Below are 23,532 nucleotides of genomic sequence, written 5' to 3'. Positions count from 1 at the left end.
TAAACCATGGGAGTTGTTACGTGTGTGTGAAAGTTGTTCAGTCACATGCAACTCTTGCAACCCCATGGACTGTAGCCTGCCTGGCTTCTCTGCCCGTGGACTTCTCCAGGCAAGAACACTGGAGTGGGTTGCCGTTTCTTCCTCCAGGGGATCTTCCCGACCCAGGTCTCCTGCACTGCAGGCAGATTCTTTACCATCTGAGCCACTGGGGAAGCCCAGGAATTTTTATAAGTCTGTATTTTTTAAAAAGCCTCTCCTGTTGCTGCTCCTTTTTTTCCCCCAGTCTCAGGTGATTGTGGACAGTGTTTTAGTTATCTCCTAGGATATGTACAGGGACAGAGGAAGAAAGTCAGTTTTCTGCTTACTTATGTTTAAATAGAGTTGATTTACAGCATTAGCTTCTGGTGTACTACAAAGTGATTCAGTATTTATAGATTACACTCCATTTAAAGTTACTGCAAAATAATGGCTACATTTCCCTGTGATGAACAATACAGTCCTTGTTCCTTGTTTTATCCAGAGTAGTTTGTACCTCTTAATCCCCAAACCTGGCTTGCTCCTTTCCTTCCTTCTCTCGTCTGGTAACCACTAGTTTGTTCCCTGTATCTAAGTCCATTTCTGTTTTGTTTTATGCATTCATTTGTTTTTTTAGATTCCAAAGTAAGTGATATGGTATTTGTCTTTTCTGATGGTACTCTCTAGGTCCATCCATGTTGTATCAAATGGCAGTGTTTCAGTCTTTTTTAATGGCTGAGTAATACTCCTAAGTAATATTCCATCTTATTAAGCCAGTTGTTTATTGATGGACACTTCTGTTGCTTCCATACCTTGGCAATTCTAAATAATGCTTCTTTGAACATTAAAATACATGTATCTTTTTAAATTACTATTTGTTTTTCTACTATATTACTATATTTATTTATATTTATTTATTTATTATATTTATTTATTTTTCTTTATTATTTATTAATATTTATTAATTTTATATATTTTATTATTTATTTATATCTATTAATTATTAATATATTTATTATTTTTATTAATTTATTTATTTTATTAATTTATTAATATTTATTTATTTTATTTATTTATATTTATTAATATTCTATATATAGCAATATAGAGTATAGTAATACTATATAGCATTACTATACTATATTACTAGTTATAGAGTATAGTAATCTCTATATAGTAATATCTAGTATAGTAATTAATACTAATCACATTCTGGATAAATACACCCAGATTAGAATTGCTGGTTACATGGTAGTTCTATATTTTAGAGGAACATCCGTATTGTAGGGAGCCTCCATTTTGCTTTCAGTAGTGGTTAGTTACATAAACGTCCGTTGACACCAGTAGTGTCAGACGGTCCCCTTTTCTCCTCTTCCTTGCCGTTATGACCTATAGTCTTTTTGATGATAGCCATTCTGACAGCTGTGAGGTGGTATCTCACTGTGCTTTTGGTTTGCATTTCTCTAATTAGAGATGTTAGCCTTCTATCTGTATGTCTTCTTTGGAAAATGTCTGTTCTGATCCTCTGCCCATTTTTCCTCAGGTTTCTTTGATATTGAGTTGTGTGTACTCCTTACAGTCTGGGTGTTTCTGGTCACATCATTTGCAAATATTTCTTCCCATTCAGTAGGTTATCTTTTTGTTGATTATTTCCTCTTTCTAGGAGTCTGGAGGTACATTATTATCAGAAGTCTAGAGTAATTATTTACAATTTCCTATCTTTAAATAGTTCTAACATCCTGATCTTTTACACTATCTGCAATCATTTTGAGGTGAATAGGGGAGGTCTGGGGGTTGGTAAAGAGAGGTGAACTTTTGAATTGTTTCTAGAGCCACATTTCTGATTTTGCAGAGACCAATTTGTAAAATATGGACAGTTTCTTATTTCCTCAAAAAACTGGATTGCAGCCTGAATGCTATCAAGGGCCTGACCCAACCATCCAGCTACATGAAGAAGATCTTTAACTATGAAGGAAATCAAAAGATGTTGCCTCTAAGAGACCCACGTTAGGGCAAAGGGCATGCACAGATTAAAAGTAAGGGGATGCAGGAGGATGCCATCGCAAGATGGCAGAGTAGAGGGCTGTGAGCGCACCCTCTTCCTGCAGAAACACCAAAACCACAACTAACTGGTGAACAACCATTTACAAAAAAAATTACTGGAACCTCCCAAAAAAGATATTCTACATCCAAAAACAAAAGCCACAATAAGATGGTAGGAGGGGCATTACTGCAAATCCCATACCTTCTGGGTGGGTGACCCACAAGCTTGGAAACAATTCTACCGTGGAAGTTATCCCACAGGAGTAAAAGTTTTAAACCCCACATCAGCCTTCCCAGCCTGGGGGTCCAGCCCCCAGAGAATCTGGCTTTGAAGGCCAGTGGGGTTTGATCACAGTATTTCTACAAGATGGGGAGAAACACAAAGTCTGCTCTTAGAGGGCACACACAAAGTCTCATGTATACAAAGACCCAGGGGAAAAGAGCAGTGACCTGATAAGAGACAGGGACAGACCTACCTGCTAGTACTGGATGGTCTCCTGCAGAGGTCAGGGAGAGAGGTAGTGGCGACCATGACTCACTGCAAGAACAAAGACACTGGCAGCAACGATTCTGGGATGTACTTACTAGCATGAATCCTCCCGAGGCTGCCATTAGCCCCTGCAGGCTCCAGTGCTGGGTTGCCTCAAGCCAAACCACCAACGGGGCAGGAACACAGCCCCACCCATCAGCAGACAAGTGGATTAAAGACTCCCTGAACATGGCCCTGTGCACCAGAGGGACAAAATCCAGCTCTACCCACCAGTGGACCAGAATCAGCCTTTCTCATCAGGAAGCCTGCACAAACGTCTCAGTCAGCCACAACCACCAGAGGGCAGTCAGAAGAACTACAGTCCTGCGGCCTGTGGAACAGAAAAAGCAATCACAGAAAGTGAAAGTGAAGTCGCTCAGTCATGTCCAACTCTTTGCGACCCGGTGGACTGTAGCCTACCAGGCTTCTCCTTCCATGGGATTCTCCAGGCAAGAATACTGGAGCGGGTTGCCATTTCCTTCTCCAGGGGATCTTCCCAACCCAGGGATCGAACCCGGGTCTCCTGCATTGGAGGCAGACGCTTTAACCCCTGAGCCACAGGGAAGCCCCAGAAAGTTAGTCAAAATGAGATTGAAAAGGAATATGTCCCAGATAAAGGAACAGGATGACACCCAGAAGAACAACTAAGTGAAATAAAGATAGCCAACCTACTAGAAGAAGAATTCAGAATAATAGTGAAGATGATCAAAGATCTCAAAAAAAGAATGGAGGCAAGGCTTGAGAAAGATACAATAGATGTTTGCTGAAGACTGAGAAGAACTAAGGAGCAAACAGATGAACAATCTGAAATGAAAAATACACCAGAAGGAATCAATAGAATAAGTGAAGCAGAAGAACAGATAAGTGACCTGAAAGATAATAGTGAAAATCACTGCCACGGAACATAACAAAAGACAAAGACAGTCTAAGAGACGTCCAGGACAATATTAAAGGCACCAATATTTGCATTACAGAGTTCCCAGAAGAAAAAGAGAGAAAGGATCTGAGAAAATATTTGAAGAGATAATAGCTGAAAAATTCCCTAACATGGGAAGGGAAATAGTCACCAACATCTAGGAAGAACAGCGAGTCCAGATAGGATAAACCTAAGTAGGAACATGTGTAAGGAACATGCTGAAACACATATTAGTCAAACAAAGATTGAATACAACAAAAGAAAAATTACAAACATTAAATATAAAAGCAACAAATGCCATCCAAGAGAACTCCCATAAGTTTATCAGCTGGTCTTTCAGCAGAAACTCTGCAAGCCAGAAGGGAGTGGCATGATATATTTAATACATGCAGAAAAGGCTGTTGACAAAATTCAGCATCCATTTATGATGAAAAGGCTCCAGAAAGTTTTTTCAGAGGAAACACACTATCAATATAACAAAGGCCATATATGGTAAAGCTACAGCTAACATCTTCAGTTCAGTCACGTCCAACTCTTTGTGACCCCATGGACTACAGCACGCCAGGCCTCCCTGTCCATGACCAACTCCCAGAGTTTACTCAAATTCATGTCCGTTGAGTCAGTGATGCCATCCAACCATCTCATCCTCTGTCGTCCTCTTCTCCTCCCACCTTCAATCTTTCCCAGCATCAGGGTCTTTTCCAATGAGTCAGTTCTTCGCATCAGGTGGCAAAGTATTGGAGCTTCAGCATCGGCCCTTCCAGTGAATAGTTAGGACTGATTTCCTTTAGGATGGACTGGTTGGATCTCCTTGCAGTCTAAGGGACCCTCAAGAGTCTTCTCCAACACCACAATTCAAAAGCATCAATTCTTTGGTGCTCAGCTTTCTTTATAGTCCAACTCTCACATCCACACATGGCTAGAAAAACCTTTGTTTTTGACTAGACAGACCTTTGTTGGCAAAGTAATGTCTCTGCTTTTTAATATGTTGTCTAGGTTGGCCATAACTTTTCTACCAAGGAGTAATCATTTTTTAATTTCATGACTGCAGTCACCATATGCAGTGATTTTGGAGCCCCCCAAAATAGTCTGTCATTGTTTCCTATCTATTTGCCATGAAGTGATGGACCAGATGCCATGATCTTAGTTTTCTGAATGTTGAGTTTTAAGCCAACTTTTTCACTCTCCTCATTCACTTTCATCAAGAGGTTCTTTAGTTCTTCTTCACATTCTGCCATAAGGGTGGTGTCATCTGCATATTTGAGGTTACTGATATTTCTCCCAGCAATCTTGATTCCAGCTTGTGCTTCATCCAGCCCAGCATTTCTCATAATGTATCTTGCATATAAGTTAAATAATCAGGGTGACAATACACAGCCTTGATGTACTCCTTTCCCGATTTGGAACCAGTATGTTGTTCCATGTTCAGTTCTAACTGTTGCTTCTTGACCTGCATACAGATTTCTCAGGAGGTAAGTCGGGTGGTCTGATATTCCCATCTCTTGAAGAATTTTCCACATACTTAACAGTGAAAAGCTGAAAGCAGTCCCTCTAAACGGGAATAAGACTAGGATGCCCAATCTCACCAGTTTTATTTAACATAGTTTTGGAAGGCCTAATCATGGCAATCAGAGAATAAAAAGAAACAAAAGGACTCCAAGTTGGAAAAGACATTAAAATGTCACTGTTTGCTGTTGAAGTGATACTATACATAGAAAATCCTAAAGACACTACCAGAAACACTACTGAGCCCATCAATGAATTCATTAGAGTTGCTGGTTACAAAATTAATCCACATAAATCTGTTGCATTCCTAGATACTTACAATGAAACAAAGAGAGAAATTAAAGAAGCAGTCCCATTTACCATCACAGCAAAAAGAATAAAATACCTAGGAATAAACCTACCTAAGGAGACAAAAAACCTTTACTGTGAAAACTGTGAGACACTGGTGAAAAAAATTGAAGATAACACAAACAGATGGGAAAGTATACTATAGTCTTGGACTGGGAGCATCAATACTGTGAAAATGACTGTACTACACAAGCCACGCTACACATTCATTGTGATCTGTATGAAATTACCAATGGCATCTTTTACAGAACTAGAACAAAGAGTCTTAAAGTTCATATGGAAACCCAAAAGACCCTGAGTAAGAGCAATCTTAAGAAAAACAGCTGAGAGAATCAGACTTCCTGATGTCAAGACTATATTATAAAGCTATAGCCATCAAGACAGTATGGTTCTGGCACAAAAGCAGACATATCATCAATGGAACAGGATAGAAGCCCAGAAACATAAACAATGGAGGACAGACAGTCTGTTCAATAAATGGTGCTGGGAAAACTGGACAGCTCCATGTAAAAAAAAAAAAGAGAACATTTTTTAACACCATACAGAAGAATAAACTTGAAATGGATTAAAGGTCTAAATGAAAGGTCAGACACTATAAAACTCAGAGGAAAACATAGGCAGAACTCTGACATAATTCACAGCAATGCCTTTTTCAATCCATCTGTCAGAGTAATAGAAATAAGAACAAAAATAAGCAAATGGGACCCAATTAAACTCAAAATCTTTTGCACAGCAAAGGAAACCTTAAGCAAAAAGAAAAGCAACCCACAGAATGGGAGAAAATATTTACAAATGAGAGTTGACGAGGGATTAATCTCCAAAATTTACTAACAGTTCATGGAGTTTAATATCAAAATAAACAACCCAATCAAAAACTGGGCAGAAGACCTCAATAGACATTTCTCCAAAGATGACATACAGATGGCAAAGAGGCATAATGGAAAGATGTTCAACATCACTAATTACAGAAATGCAAATCAAAACTACAGTGAGGGCTTCCCTGGTGGTCCAGTGGTTAAGAATCTGCCTTGCAATGCAAGGGACATAGGTTCGATCCCTGTCTGGGAAGATCCCACGTGCCACGGAGCAGTGAAGCGTGTGTGCCACAACTACTGAGGCCCGAGCGTGCGAGAGCCTGTGCTCTGCAACAAGAGAAGCCACTGCAGTGAGAAGCCTGTGCACCACCACTGGAGAGCAGCTCCCACTTTCTGCAACTAGAGAAAGCCTGTTCGCAGCATCAAAGACCCAGTGTAGTCAATAAATAAATAAATTCTATTAAAAAAAAACTACAATGAGATATCACTTTACAGCAGTCAAAATGGCTGTCATCAACAAACCCACAAACAGTAAGTGCTGGAAAGGGTGTGGAGAGAAGGGAGCCCTCCTCCACTGTTGGTCAGAATGTACACTGAGACAGGCACTGTGAACAGTATAGGTGTTCCTTAAAAACTCAAAATAGAGATACTCGATGATCCTGCAATTCCACCCTGGGCATGTATTTGGAGAACAATAGTCTGAAAGAGTACATGCACCCAGTGTCCACTGCAGTTCTATTTACCAGTGCCAAGACATGGAAACAACCTAAATATCCTCTGACAGGTGAGTGGATATAGAAGATTTGGTGCATACACACACAGGCATATTACTCAGCCATTACAGAAATGAAATAATGGACCTAGAGATTGTCATACTGAATGAAATAAGTCAGACAAAAAAAGACAAATACCATATATTGCTTTTATGTGGAATCTAAAAAAAAAAAAATTATTCAAATGAAAGGGAATGGACAAAGATACTCCATCCAAACAGAAATGACAAAACAGGGATTGCAATTCTCATATCATACAAAATGGACTTTAAAACAAGATTATAAAGAAAGATAAGGAAGGACATTAATGATAAAAGCCTCAATACATGGAAAGGATATGACACTTGTCAACATATATGCACCTAATATAGGAGAACCCAAATGTATAAAACAAATACTAACAGATTCAAAGAGAGAGAATGAAAGGACCACAGTAAGAGACCTTAACACCCCTCTCACATCAATGGGCAGACCTTTGAGACAGAAAGTGAATAAGGCAACAGAGATCCTAAATGATAAAATAGTAGTTAGACTTAATTGATGTCTTCAGAACATAACATCCAAAAACAAACAAACAAAAAAACCAAAATACATTCTTTTCAAGTGGACATGAAATATTCTCTAGGGTTGACCGCATCCTAGGACACAAAACAAGCCTCAACAAATTTAAGAGTATAGAATTATTTCAAGCATCTTTTCTGATCATAATGGCATGAAACTAAAAGTCAACCACAAAAAAAATGAGAAAAAAAATTACATGCAGACTAAACAATATGCTACTAAAAACCAAGTGGTCAGCAAAATCGAAGAAGTGAAGTACTTTGAGGCAAATGACAATGAAAACAGAACCATATAAAATCTATGGGATGCAGTGAAAGCGGTTTTTAGAGGGACGTTCACAGCAATACAGGCTTCTTTAAGAAACAGGAAAATATAACAACTTAATCCATCACTTAAAGAACTAGAAAAAGAACAAACAAAATATCACAATGAAGGAGATGATAATAAAACTCAGAAGTAAAACAGATATAAGAAACATAAGAAAAGATCAATAAAACCAAGAGCTGGTTCTTTGAAAGGTAAACAAAATTGGCCAGGCTTACTAATAAGAAAAGAGGGAAGACCCAAATAAACAAAATATGAAAGAGAAGAAATCACAACTGATGCCACAGGCAGAGGAAAGGTAAGAATAGTATAAACAGTTGCTGTCTAGTCACTAAGCTGTGTCTGACTCTTCGCAACCCCATTTTTGGGGTTGCAGCAAGCCAGACTTCCCTCTCCTCCAGTGTCTCCCAGAGTTTGCTCAAGTTTATGTCCATTGAGTCGGTGATGCTATATAAACATCTCATCCTCTGCCGCCCTCTTCTTTACTTTGTTCTACTATAAACATACTCTGTTCTACTGTGAACAATCATGTCAACAAATTTGACAGCTTAGAAGAAATGGATCAATTTTTAGAACAACAGCCCACCAAAACTGAATCAAGAAGAAATAGATAACCTGAGCAAACCAATCACTAGAAATGAAATAGAATCTAATTTTAAAAACTCCCTTCAAACAAGAGCCCAAAACCAAATAGCTCACTGGGGAATTGTACCAAACATACCAAGAAGAAATCACATTGATCCTTCCCAGACTCTTCCAAAAGATTGAAGAGGAAAGAATACTCCCAAAGATATTCTTTGAAAGCACCATCACTTTGACACCAAAACCAAACAAAGACAACCAAAAAAGAAAATTACAGGCGAATACCTTTGATGAATAGAGACACAGAACTTCTCAACAACACGTTAGCAAAGCGAATCCAATAACATGTGCAGAAAGGCACACACCACGACCAGTCTGGATTCATCTCAGGGTCACAGGATGATTCCGCTTCTGAAAATCAGTGGGATGCAGCACATCTGGATGACAGTAAAGGTGACTGGTGAAAGGAATCCAGATTGGAAGAGAAGAAATCAAACTGTTTGCTGATGACGTGGTACTGTATACACAGAAGATCCTAAAGACGCTACCAGGAAGCCATAAACAAAATGAAACACAACCTACAGACTAGGAGAAAATATTTCTCCCAGTGATGAACTAGGAGATGCGACTGACAGGGTTAATATCCAAAATATACAAACAGCTCATACAGGTCAACAACAAAAAAACAATCAACCCGATCGAAAAATGGGCAGGAGACCTCAGTAGACATTTCTCCTAAGACAACATACATATGGCCAATCGGCACACAAAAAGATGCTCAGTGTCACTAATTATTAGAGAAATGCAAATCACAACCAGAGTGAGGTACCCCCTCACACCAGTCAGCATGGCCGTCATTAAAAATTCTACGGATAAAGAATGCTGGAAAGGGTGTAGTGAAAAGGGAGCGCTCTTACACTGTTGCTGGGAATGTAAATTGATACAGCCACTATGGAAAACAGTATGGAGGTTCCTCAAAAAACTAAAAATACAGTTGCCAAAATATCCAGAATCCCTTTCTTGGGCATATAGCCAGACAAAACTATTAATTTGAAAAGACACCCAAGACCCCTGCTTACACAGCAGCATATTTATTATAGCTGAGACATCAGTTCAGTCACTCAGTCGTGTCCGACTCTTTGCGACCCCATGGACTGCAGCACACTGGGCTTCCCTGTCCATCACCAACTCCCAGGGTTTACTCAAACTCATGTCCATTGAGTCGGTGATGCCATCCAACCATCTCATCCTCTGCCGTCCCCTTCTCCTCCCGGCCTTCAGTCTTTCCAAGCATCAGGATCTTTTCAAATAAATCAGTTCTTCACATTACTGCTACTGCTAACTCACTTCAGTCGTGTCCGACTCTCTGCGACCCCATAGATGGCAGCCCACCAGGCTCACCCATCCCTGAGATTCTCCAGGCAAGAACACTGGAGTGGGTTGCCATTTCCTTCTCCAATGCATGAAAGTGAAAAGTGAAAGTGAAGTCGCTCAGTCGTGTCCGACTCTTAGCAACCCCATGGACTGCAGCCCACCACGCTCCTCCGTCCATGGGATTTTCCAGGCAAGAGTACTGGAGTGGGGTGCCATTGCCTTCTCCATCTTCACATTAGGTGGCCCAAGTATTGGAGTTTCAGCTTCAGCATCAGTCCTTCCAAAGAAATCCCAGGGCTGATCTTCAGAATGGACTGGTTGGATCTCCTTGCAGTCCAAGGGCCTCTCAGAGGAGTCTCCTCCAACACCACAGTTCAAAAGCATCAATTCTTTGGTGCTCAGCTTTATTTATAGTCCAACTCTCACATCCATACATGACTACTGGGAATACCATAGCTTTGACTAGATGGAACTTTGTTGGCAAAGCAATGTTTCTGTTTTTAAATATGCTGTCTAGGTTGGTCATAACTTTTCTTCCAAGGAGTAAGCGTCTTTTAATTTCATGGCTGCAATCACCATCTGCAGTGATTTTGGAGCCCAGAAAAATAAAGTCTGACACTGTCTCCACTGTTTCCCCATCTATGTGACATGAAGTGATGGGCCCGAATGCCATGATCTTAGTTTTCTGAATGTTGAGCTTTAAGCCAACTTTTTCACTCTCCTCTTTCACTTCCATCAAAAGGCTCTTTAGTTCTTCACTTTCTGCCATAAGGCTGGTGTTATCTGCATATCTGAAGTTATTGATATTTCTCCTGGCAGTCTTGATTGCAGCTTGTGCTTCCTCCAGCCCAGCGTTTCTCATGATGTACTCTGCATATAAGTTAAATAAGCAGGGTGACAATATACAGCCTTGATGTACTCCTTTCTTGATTTGTAGCCAGTCTGTTGTTTCATGTCCAGTTGTAACTGTTGTTTCCTGACCTGCATACAGAATTCTCAAGAGGCAGGTCAAGTGCTCTGGTATTCCTGTCTCTTTCAGAATTTTCCAGTTTATTGTGATCCACACAGTCAAAGGCTTTGGCATAGTCAATAAAGCAGAAATAGATGTTTTTCTGGAACTCTCTTGCTTTTTTGATGTTCCAGAAGATGTTGGCAATTTGATCTCTGTTTCCTCTGCCTTTTCTGAATCCAGCTTGAACATCTGGAAGTTCACAGTTCACATACTGTTAAAGCTTGGCTTGGAGAATTTTGAGCATTACTTTGCTAGTGTGTGAGATGAGTGCAATTATGCATTAGTTTGAGCATTCTTTGGCATTGCCTTTCTTTGGGATTGGAATGAAAGTTGACCTTTTCCAGTCCTGTGGCCACTGCTGAGTTGTCCAAATTTGCTGGCATATTGAGTGCAATATTTTCACAGCACTATCTTTTAGGATTTGAAGTAGCTCAACTGGAATTCATCACCTCCCCTAGCTTTGTTCATAGTGATGCTTCCTAAGGCCCACTTGACTTCACATTCCAGGATGTCTGGCTGTAGGTGAGTGATCACACCATCGTGATTATCTGGGTCTGAAGATCTTTTTTGTACAGTTCTTCTGTGTATTCTTGCCATCTCTTCTTAATATCTTCTGTTTCTGTTAGGTCTGTACCACTTCTGTCCTTATTGTCCCATCTTTTCATGAAATGTTCCCTTGGTATCTGTAATTTTCTTGAAGAGATCTCTAGTCTTTCCCATTCTATTGTTTTCCTCTATTTCTTTGCACTGATCACTGAGGAAGGCTTTCTTATCTCTCCTTGCTGTTCTTTGGAAGTCTGCATTCAAATGGATATACCTTTCCTTTTCTCCTTTGCTTTTTGCTTCTCTGAGCTGAGACATGGAAACAACCTCAATGTCCATTGACAGACGAGTGGATAAAGAAGTTGCCATGTGTGTGTGTATATATATACACACACACACACACACACATACACATACCCCGGAATATTACTTAGCCAAAAAAAGTGAAATAATTGCACTTGCAGCAACATGGATGAACCTTGAGGTTATCATACGAGGTGAAACAGGTCAGAAAGAGGAGACCTGTAGACGTATGCAACCCCAAGGCTGGCTGTTGTGCCCCTCCGTGTCTTTTTCCTGTTGTCTTTCCATAGGCAGCATAAGACACTTGTTTAGCATTAGCACTCTTCATGTGTTTTTCAAAAACAGAAGTTTTCTCCAGTTTAAAGGATCCACCTGGCCACTGACAGATAGGGTCTTAATGGTGACTGTAACCTGCAACCCTTTTTATGGCTTAACCATGAATGACCATAAGAAGTGTCCAAAAAGAGTGCAAAAGACGTAGCTTTCAGAAGATCCACAAAGTTTACTCACAGAACTAGCCAAAGAAAGCAAAGTGCTTCGTGGTCACAGGCAGTGAGAATGGGGCAGTGAAGATGGAGTCTCCCGTCTCCCACCAGAGCGCGTGATGCCGCCAGTTGCTGGCCTGCCCTCCGCTGCACTCACAGGAGCTCCTGGAGCGGGACTTCCCCGCACCAAGAAGACAGTGAAGCTTGAGCCAACAAAGGCGCCTGTGGGCTGGGACACCTTAAAGCCAGCTCCCTAAGAGCTGGCACAGCTGGACAGAGATTGCTGCTTATCACTTCCTGTCTCAGATCCTGAGTTTTCTCGATGCCCATCAGATTCAAGCTGATACTTAATCTTCTGGCTGGCTTCTCGCTGGTTAAGCCACAGAGAGTCACAAACCCATACCAGTCACAAAGCCAAGCTCTCAAGACATAGAACAAGGGGAAACCTCATCTGTTTAAATAAAGGGAACCCACTGCAGTGTGTCTCAACAAATGCACATCTATTAGAACCATAAAGTCACCAGTCTCTGAGGCCAGTGGGCTTGAACAATGGGCGTAAATTAGAACCTCCCCTGGTGGCTCAGCTGGTAAAGAATCCGTCTGTAATGCAGGAGACCCTGGCTCGATCCCTGGGTTGGGAAGATCCCCTGGAAGAGAGCATGGCAACCATTCCAGTATTCTTGCCTGGAGAATCCCCATGGACAGAGGAGCCTGGCAGGCTAGAGTCCATGGGGTTGCAAAGAGCTGGACACAACTAAGCGACTAGGCACTCAGCACACACTGCATTTCCACTCTTTGGTTTTCCTCCTTATGAGAAGTGACACAAAAGCTACAGACAGAAGCAAACAATAGCCGTGTTTGGGGAGAATTGGATCAACAGAAAACAAGAGTGCTCAGAAGATATCTTTTCCAGAGTCACTGTAGCTAAGGCACTAGTTCACACAAAATTTTTTCTCCTGCTTCTGAATTTAGAAAAGGACTCTCCCCACTCTCACTTCCACTGAACCTGCAGGCAGAGACCCAGGAGACTGACGTGGTAAGGATTCTGACCCTTGACTGGCTCTTGTCAGAGGTCCCAGGATCTCCCACCTGCAGCGACGGGAGGCCTCCACTAAACTGCAGGGGTAGCAAAAACTTTCCCTTCTCGGTTCTTTGGCTTCTCTATAATTTACTGACATAAGATGTTAACAGGTGATAAACTAGTTTTGTAGATACAGGAACCCCATAAAAACAAGACTTATTGGCGGTCAATGAGCTGAGGCCTCTGTAGTGTCCTGAACTGAGGGAAGGGATGGGGTCTGAAGTTTCAGAGGTGAAGAGGGCAGTTCACAAGGAGATGAGACGAGCAGACTTTCACCCTGCCACACAGATAAAAAAAGTTATGTCTGGTAAGAGGCTGTCTGGTGCAGGCCCCAGTCTCAGTTCTTTAAGGCAGTTAAGGGAGAGGTAAAAGGCTTTCCTGGGTCTGCTGGGTCTTGATTTCCTTCAGCTCAAAATAATCCATGTGCCAAAGTGGTTCACTAGGGGGGCCATATTCTGCTCCCCTTCAACAAAATATGTGCTTATTGTAGAAAAATCAGAAAACAAAGGGGGAAAAAAACCCCAGCAGTTTCCCTAAACCTCATTACCTCCCAAATCTTATTTATTTGTGTGCTTATGTTTTCTCTTACTAAAATAAGACACTGCACATAATGCTGTATAGCAGTCACTCGTCCATCCACACATCTTTAACATTGTTTCACATTTTAAATAAGTTTACTATTTTGTCATTTTATATAGTACAGCTATGGCATAACATCCAATTTTTGGACATATAAGTTGCATCCAGGTTTTCAGTATGAGCAATGTGATAAACATTCTCTTACCTCTGTTTGCACATATCCTTAATTATTTCACTGGGATAGAAGTAGAATTGTTGCATCAGTTTACTCACATTTTTTTTTAATGCTATTGAAATCTACTGCCAAATTGTCTTTCAGAAATGTATGTAGCAATAGCAATATAGTTATAGTACCAGCTTCACCTTACCCTAATGTTAAGTATTTTAGTCTCTCTCTAAACTTGGCCACCTCGTGCGAAGACTTGACTCATTGGAAAAGACCCTGATGCTGGGAGGGACTGGGGGCAGGAGGAGAAGGGGACGACAGAGGATGAAATGATTGGATGGCATCACCGACTCGATGCACATGAGTTTGGGTGAACTCCGGGAGTTGATGATGGACAGGGAGGCCTGGCGTGCTGCAGTTCATGGGGTCGCAAAGAGTTGGACACGACTGAGCGACTGAACTGAACTGAAACTTGGCCAATTTCGAGAAAAGTTGTATACGTCTTAAAATCTTACATTTCTCTGATTACAGTATAGTGGTTGATCATTGTCATCTGTATTTTCTCTTTTCCAATTTGCCTGTTCATCCTCTGTGTTCCTTTTCTGTTGTAGTGTTCAACTTTTAAAAACTCTTATAAGAACTTTTATAAGAACTGTCTTTTGTTTCTTAAAAACTTGTTTGCAGCAATCCATTGTTTATGTTTTGTAAGTTCAGCATTTATAAGTATTAAATGTTATCTCTTTTTTTTTTTTTTTTTTTAAGGTATGAAAGCTTTCAACATCCAAAGAAGAGAAAAAATCAAAGTGGAACAGTGTTTCGACCTGGACAGAAAGTAACCCTGGCATAAAATATGCTTCTGATTTTGCGTACGTGTGTGTATGTGGTGTTTGTCCCTGTGTTGTAACACTGAAAATGGTGTCTGTACGTGTCTTTTTAATTTAACTTGTTAATCTATAAAAACAAAGATTGGTAAACCTGTTATCTAATGATCAGGATTATTTGACAGTAATACTTTAAAATAAATTGAGATATTTATAACAGATTCTGTATTTTATTTCCTATATATGTAAATTCTTACTGAAATAAGATTGGCCACATGGAATAACTGATTTTTTTTCTCCTTTGAAGAAGAGAGAATGTAATTAAATACATTTCTTAGAATTCACGGTTGCATATTCAACATCTTTCTTTCATTTGATAAGTTTTGTGCACCTTGATTATTTTGGAAATAAAAAATTCAGTTATCTACTGATCCAATGATCTGTTCTTTTTATCTGAAAATGTAGACTTTGCACACAATTTAAGTAAACTGAGTTGTTCCTTGAATCAGAAGTGAAATGCCGTCCCCTAACACACTACCTGCAGCTGCAAGGCCAGGAGCTTGAATGATGTGCAGTCCTCCCCGCCAGCTCCATGACAGACCTATCCTGCCATGCTGTGATCTATGAATAAATTGTAATGTCACTACCATCAACACAAGCTGTATAGCATAATGTGGTAAGGGGAAAGGAGAAAGGTCAGTAGAATACGCAAATAAATACATAAGAGAGCAAATAGAAATCTATCAGCTGTAACCACTGCCCTTCTTGCAACTAATCATTTGGTCATGACTGATAGGTTTTATTTCTCTTCCATTATTTATTCCATGTTCCTCTGACTTCAGCCCTCACGTTAGTGGATTAGAAGCTTCCCTGGTGGCTCAGCTGATAAAGAATCTGCCTGCAAGGTGGGAGACCTGGGTTCAATCCCTGGCTTGGAGAAAAACCTCTGGAGAAGTGAATGGCACCCCACTCCAGTATTCTTGCCTGGAGAATCCCATGAACAGAGAAGCCTGGTGGGGTACAGTCCACCCAGCATCACAAAGAGGAGGACACGACCAAGCGGCTAACATTTAGTGGATTAGAGGCCTTTATAAGTAGGGTGGTCTAAGCTGTCGTTTCCATCTTTGCCTCTGGTGACCTGAGACTGCAGGTGTCCTCCATTAAATTAGCCATGCACACTCGGTATCAGAAGCTTCCAGCTGTTCTTCTCCCATCACCCATTGTATAGCATCAGCTTCGTATTCACTCAGCCAACATTGTAAATCCTCCCCTTTCAAACCACCGGAATCATCACTACGTTCCCCTCCCAGAAGCATGTCTCCTTTGCTTACCTCTAAATCCACAAAGCCCAGAATCACAAGAAGGGCAAGCAAAGATGTTTGAGTCACTAGGAATTAACTGAGACATGTCATTCTCCCTCGCACTTTGGTTCCCAGCTCCTTAGCGCCTTCTATTAAGGCCACGGGCACTGGTTCACAGTACGTATACTGTGTACTGCATCTTGCAGAAAGCAACTCCAACCTCACAGTCAGTTATCTCCCCAGAAGCCTAGCTGTTTCCGGGTGAGGGGAATTTACGTTCAGTCTAGGGAATTCACTATAAAGTGAGTTTTGTGATCAGGAGCAAATGCCGTAAGGCATAGTGTAATAGTGTGAGAGTGTGTGGTGAGTCCGTGAAAGAAATGCTGGGCTGGAAGAAGCACAAGCTGGAATCCAGATTGCCGGGAGAAACATCAGTAATCTCAGATAATGCAGATGACACCACCGTTATGGCAGAAAGTGAAGAAGAACTAAAGAGCCTCTTGATGAAAGTGAAAGAGGAGAGTGAAAAAGTTGGCTTAAAGCTTAAAGTTGGCTTAGTTCAGAAAACTAAGATCATGGCCTCTGGTCCCATCACTGCATATGGTGACTGCAGTCATGAAATTAAAAGATGCTTGCTCCTTGGAAGAAAAGTTACAATCAACCTAGACAGCATATTAAAAATACAGAGACATTACTTTGTCAACAAAGTTCTGTCTAGTCAAAGCTATAGTTTTCCCAGTAGTCATGTATGGATGTGAGAGTTGGACTATAAAGAAAGGTGAGCATCAAGGAATTGATGCTTTTGGACTGTGGTGTTGGAGAAGACTCTTGAGAGTCCCTTGGACTCCAAGGAGATCCAACCAGTCCATCCTAAAGGTGATCAGCCCTGAATATTCCTTAGAAGGACTAATGCTTAAGCTGAAACTAATACTTTGGGCACCTAATGTGAAGAACTGACTCATTTGAAAAGACCCTGATGCTGGGAAAGATTGAAGGTGGGAGGAGAAGGGGACGACAGAGGATGAGATGGTTGGATGGCATCACTGACTCAATGGACATGAGTTTGGGTAAACTCCGGGAGTTGGTGATGGACAGGGAGGCCTGGCATGCTGCAGTCCATGGGGTCACAAAGAGTCGGACACGACTGAGCGACTGAACTGACTGAACCTGGCTTCCCAGGTTGCTCTAGCAGCAAAGCATCTGCCTGCAAATGCAGGAGACCTAAGAGACTAGGGTTTGATCCCTGGATTAGGAAGATCCCCTGGAGGAGCACATGGCTACCCACTCCAGTATTCTTGCCTGGAGAATCCCATGGACAGAGGGGCCTGGCAGGCTGTAGTCCATAGGGTCACAAAGAGTCAGACAGGAGTCCTTCTTAGCCTAGCACCCAAGGTCTCTACCTCCAAATATATTCTTTAGATTTTGCATAAAAAAGAAAAATACATAGTTCTTGTCTGAGCCTCCTCCTTCTACACTGACTTATTGTTGTCTCCCTGGGGCATGTAGGGACAGGACAATAGAAGGAGCTTCCTTTTACAAGGCTGATCCCATGCAGATAGAGTATTGGGTATTCAAGCAAGGGACACCGGCTGGGCCACTATCAAGCAAGATTTCAAAAGGCTGGGGGTAAAAGGGACTCCAGTTTCTTCCATGTGTCCACATCCCACCAGGAATTCAACTCTTCCAATCAATACCTGTTGAGGTCCTTTAATGGACCGGAACCTGGTGGTCCAGAGTCGACGATAAGAAAGTAAAAATAAAAAAGGCTGATATTCCTTGGTTTATGCAGAAAACCAATAAAGCCCTTGATACAGGGCTTGCATCGCTCATGAAGGCACTGGGCACTCTCTGGGGGGGTGAAGTCATAGCGCGCCTTCTGGAGAGGGTCTTAGAAGCCTGGGCGGGAGAGCACAACGCGTTTCTACACTCCAGAGAATTAGCTGGAAAGAGAGAGAGAGAAGGACACGGGGACCCAAGCTCTGATGGAACAAGGGTGTTTTATTCAACACAGTGTGGGTATATACGCTGTCTTACAAGGTAGCTTCATTCAGCAAAGATAAAGATCAAAAGCCAGACTTACAATTTATCAAGGAAACATAAGGCAATACATATCAAAGAGAGAGGGTTGTAAATAATCACTTTTACTGTATGGTTCATAAAAAGGAAGAGGATCGTAAATAGTTACTTATCACCTTATGGTAAAACTAATGAAGGAAATGCATGCATTCCTCAGCCGGGAGCGGTTTGCCACCCCTCTTAATCCCTGAATATGCAGGAATTAATAAGGAACAGAGGATTCATGACAGATCCAAACAGCACACAAGAAGCCTCCTGTTAAATGCTTACTGACAAATACCTAACTTTTTCATAAGAGATCTAAAATGGCTGTGAACGAATAATGCCATCCAGTAAACTATGGGATCAGACTCCTGTTTTTGTGCCAGAATTTGGCACAAAAACAAAAATATAGATCAATGGAACAGAATAGGAAGCCCAGAGATAAACCCACACACTTATGGTCACCTGCTCTATGACAAAGGAGGCAAGAACATACAACAGATAAAAGACAGTGTTTTCAATAAGTGGTGTTGGAAAATGGGACAGCTATGTGTAATAGAATGAAATGAGAACATTCTCTAACAGCATATGCAAAAATAAAATTAAAAGAGAACCCTTTTACGCTGTTAGTGGGAATGAATTGGTACAGCCACTACAGAGAACAGTATGGAAGTTCCTTAAAAAACTAAAAATAGAACTACCATATGATCTAGCAATCCCATGCCTGGGCTATATCTGGAGAAAACCATACTTCAAAAAGATACATGTCCCTCAATGTTCATTGCAGCACTATTTACAACAGCCAAGAAAGGAAGCAACCTAAATGTCTATCAACAGAGCAATGGATAAAGCAGGTGTGATATATACATACAGAGGAATATCACTCAGCTATAAAAAAGAATAAGACAATGGCATTTCTAGCAACATGATGGAAGAAGAGTTATGACCAACCTAGACAGCATATTCAAAAGCAGAGACATTGCTTTGCCAACAAAGGTCTGTCTAGTCAGTTCAGTTCAGTCGCTCACTCACTCAGTCATGTCCGACTCTTTGCGACCCCATGAATCGCAACATGCCAGGCCTCCCTGTCCATCACCAACTCCTGGAGTTCTCTCAGACTCATGTCCATTGAGTCAGTGATGCCATTCAGCCATCTCATCCTCTGTCGTCCCCTTCTCCTCCTGCCCCCAATCCCTCCCAGCATCAGAGTCTTTTCCAATGAGTCAACTCTTCACATGAGGTGGCCAAAGTACTGGAGTTTCTGCTTTAGCATCATTCCTTCCAAAGAAATCCCAGGGCTGATCTTCAGAATGGACTGGTTGGATCTCCTTGCAGTCCAAGGGACTCTCAAGAGTCTTCTCCAACACCACAGTTCAAAAGCATCAATTCTTTGGCACTCAGCCTTCTTCACAGTCCAACTCTCACATCCATACAAGGCTATGGTTTTTCCAGTGGTCATGTATGGATGTGAGAGTTGAACTATAAAGAAAGCTGAGCACAGAAGAATTAATGCTTTTGAACTGTGGTGTTGAAGGAGACTCCTGAGTGTCCCTTGGACTGCAAGGAGATCCAACAAGTCCATCCTAAGGATCAGTCCTGGGTGTTCATTGGAAGGACTGATGTTGAAGCTGAAACTCCAATACTTTGGCCACTTGATGAGAAGAACTGACTCATTGGAAAAGACCCTGATGCTGGGAAAGGTTGAAGGCGGGAGGAGAAGGGGACGACAGAGGATGAGATGGTTGGATGGCATCACCAACTTGATGGACGTGAGTTTGAGTAAGCTCTAGGTGTTGGCGATGGAGGGAAGCCTGGCGTGCTGCAGTCCATGGGGTCGCAGAGTTGGATACGACTGAGCAACTGAACTGAACTGATGGACCTAGAGATTATCATAGAAAGCAAAATAAGTCAAAGATAAATATCATATGATATCACTTATATGTGGAATCTAAAAATGTGATGCAAATGAACTTATTTATGAAAAGAGTCACAGACTTAGAAAACAAAAAACTTATGGTTATCAAGAGGGAAAGGGGGGAGGAATAAATTAGGAATTTAGGGTTAACATATATACTATTATATATAAAATATATAATAAACAAGGATCTATGGTATAGCAGATACCACAGCACAGAGAACGCAACTCAATACTATGTAATAACCTATATGGGAAAATAATCTGCAAAACAATGGATATATTATTATTAACTGAATCAAAAAGATTCGACACTGAAAGACGAACCCCCCAGGTTGGTAGGTGGCCAACAGGCCAATATGCTACTGGGAAGAGCAGAGAAACAGCTCCAGAAGGAATGAAGAGGCTGAGCCAAGGCAGAAACAACGCCCGCTTGTGGATGTGTGATGGTGAAAGTCAAGTCCGATGCTCTAAAAAACAATATTGCATAGGAACCTGGAATCTTAGTTCCATGAATCAAGGCAAATTAGAAGAGGTCAAACTGAAGATGCCAAGGCCGAACATCAACATTTTAGGAATCAGTGAAATAAAATGGACTGGAATGGGTGAATTTAACTCAAATGACCATTATATCTACTACTGTGGGCAAGAATCCCTTAGAAGAAATGGATTAGCCATCATAATCAACAAGGAGAGTCTGAAATGCAGTACATGTGTGTAATCTCAAAAACGACAGAATGAAAAAAAAAAGAATGATCTCAGTTCGTTTCCAAGGCAAACCATTCAGTGTCACAGTAATCGTCTGTGCCCCAACCACCAATGCCAAAGACGCTGAAGTTGAACTGTTCTATGAAGACCTGCAAGACCTTCTAGAACTAACACCAAAAAAGATGTTCTTTTCATTACAGGGGACTGGAATGCAAAAGTAGGAAGTCAAGAGATACCTGGAATAATAGGCAAGTTTGGCCTTGGCGTACAAAATGGAGAACAGTTTGCCAAGAAAACGCACTGGTCATAGGAAACACCATCTTCCACCAACACAAGAAACAGCTCTGTCCCTGGACATCAGCAGATGGTTAACACTGAAATCAGACTGATTCTGTTCTTTGCAGCTGAAGATGGAGAAGCTCTATGCAGTCAGCTAAAAGAAGACTTGGGAACTGTCTGTGGCTCAGATCATGCGTTCCTTATTGCAAAATTCAGACCTAAATTGATGCAAGTAGGGAAAACCACTAGGTCATTCAGGTATGACCTAAATGAAATCCCTTATGATTATACAGTGGAAGTGACAAATAGATTCAAGGAAGTAGATCTGATAGAGTGCATGAAGACTATAACCAAAGCAATCTACACATTCAATGCAATCCCTATCAAAATTCCAATGGCATTTTTCACAGAAGTAGAACAAGCAATCCTATAACTTATATGAAACCACAAAAGACTTCAAAGAACCAAAGGATCTTAAACTTATCTGGAGGCATCATACTCTCTGATTTAAAACTATAATATAGTAATCAAAACAGTAATGGTACTGCCATAAAGACAGACATATAGATCAATGGAACCTAACAGAGAGCCCAGAAACAAACCCACATATTTATGGTCAATTTACGACAAAGCCAAGAACATGCCATAGTGAAAGGACAGTATCTTCAATAAATGGTACTGGGGAAAACTGGACAGCCACACGCAAACAAATGGAACTGGAACATTATCTTACACCACACACAAAGTTTAACTCAAAGTGGATTAAAGACTGAAATGCAAGACCCGAAATCATAAAACTCCTAGAAGAAATAGTGGGTGATCTCCTTGACACAGGTCCCGGTGACAACTTTTTTGAATTAAAACCATAAGCAAAGGCAACAAAAGCAAAAATAAACACCAGCAAGATGGAAAGGTAAAAAAATAAACACCAGCAAGATGGAAAGGTAAAAAAATAAACACCAGCAAGATGGAAAGGTAAAAAAATAAACACCAGCAAGATGGAAAGGTAAAAAAATAAACACCAGCAAGATGAAAAGGTAAAAAAATAAACACCAGCAAGATGAAAAGGTAAAGTACCAGGGTCAGACGATATTTGCAAATAATATTTCTGATAAGGGGTTAATATCCAAAACATACTAAGAACTCATTCAACTCGACAGCAAAAATAATGAAATAGTCTAGAAAATGAGCCGAGGACCTGGACATTTTTTTCAAAGAAGACATACAGATGGCCAACAGGTACACGGAAGGATGCTCAACATCACAGATCAGGGCAATGCAAATCAAAGACACGACCAGATGACCACTCACATCTGTTAGAATGGCTGTTATCAGAAGCACAAGAAAAGAAAAATGCTGGCAAGGGTGTGGAGAAAATGGAGCCCTTGTGCTCTGCGGATGGAAATGTAAATGCATCCAGCCGCCACAGAAAACAGTGTAAGGGCTTCTGAAAAAGCTAAAAACGGAACTACCGTACGATGCAGCATTCCCATTTCTGGGTCTTTGTCCAGAGAGAACAAGAAACACTCATTCAAAAATATACAAGCACCGCCGTGTTCACTGCAGCATTATTTACAAGAGCCCAGTTGTGGAAACAACCTGTGTCCATTGATGGGTGAATGCATAAAGAAATGGCAGTACGTGTGCACAGAATGAACCAGCCTTATGAAAAGATTTAAATAACTAAAAAGACTTAAATCTTGTAATTTGCAGCAAGACAGATGGACCTTGAGGGCATTATGCTAAGTAAAACCATACAGTTTCACTTATGTGGAGAATCTAAAAAAATAGTAATAAAAACACAGCCTCATATACAAAGAATGAATTGGTGGCGACAGGGCGTGAAGAGGGGGCGAAATGGATAAAGTCAAAAGGCACAAACTTCCAGCTGTCAGTCGTGGGGTATGATGCCCACAGCACAGTGGCTGTAATGATAACACTGCATGGTACATCTGACAAGTTGTTAAATCTTAAAACTTTTCCTCACAAGAAAAGTTTGTAACTATGTATGGTGACATACTAATAGACTTACTGTGGTGATCATTTTGTGATGTGTACAAAAGCCGAATCGCTGATGCTGTACGCCTGAAACTAATGTGTGTCAGTTATGCCTCAGTTTAAAAATATTTTTTAAAGTAAACAAGTTAACTCTCACATTCTGTTTGGGGACCACTGCTTTCCATCGCCCTTCTTAAATGAAGCCTTCTGTGCAGCGGGGAGGCTCCCCATGACAGCCACTGCAGCTCTAGGCTGTCCTGTAAGATACTGTCATTCATGTGCCTACAGCCTCTGGGCCACAGTTCTTTGGGAGATCAGGCAGGTGTGCTGGGAGGTGGTGAGCTCAGTTCTCTGAGACTGAGGACTCCACTTCTTTAGCTACACCTGGAGATCCAACCAGTCCATTCTGAGGGACATCAGCCCTGGGATTTCTTTGGAGGGAATGATGCTGAAGCTGAAACTCCAGTACTTTGGCCACCTCATGTGAAGAGTTGACT

General features: G+C 41.2%; 1 protein-coding gene and 1 non-coding gene across 2 annotated transcripts in view; one reads left to right on the top strand and one right to left on the bottom strand.

Moving 5' to 3' along the window:
- The window catches only part of PEX1 (peroxisomal biogenesis factor 1), an 81,737-nt gene extending 66,530 nt beyond the window's left edge, over positions 1-15,207 (top strand). Inside the window, exon 24 of the mRNA XM_061413425.1 lies at positions 14,718-15,207. Coding sequence (XP_061269409.1) covers positions 14,718-14,802 — 85 coding nt within the window. The 3' untranslated portion in view covers positions 14,803-15,207. The remainder of the gene's footprint in view (positions 1-14,717) is intronic.
- Positions 3,080-3,152, bottom strand: TRNAW-CCA (transfer RNA tryptophan (anticodon CCA)). Its single transcript has one exon. It is a non-coding gene; the product is annotated as a tRNA-Trp (tRNA).
- Positions 15,208-23,532: the final 8,325 nt, after the last annotated feature.

Source organism: Bos javanicus, chromosome 4 (genome assembly GCF_032452875.1).
Source record: "Bos javanicus breed banteng chromosome 4, ARS-OSU_banteng_1.0, whole genome shotgun sequence".
Taxonomy (NCBI): domain Eukaryota; kingdom Metazoa; phylum Chordata; class Mammalia; order Artiodactyla; family Bovidae; genus Bos; species Bos javanicus.
This window is presented reverse-complemented; position numbering and strand designations above follow the sequence as displayed.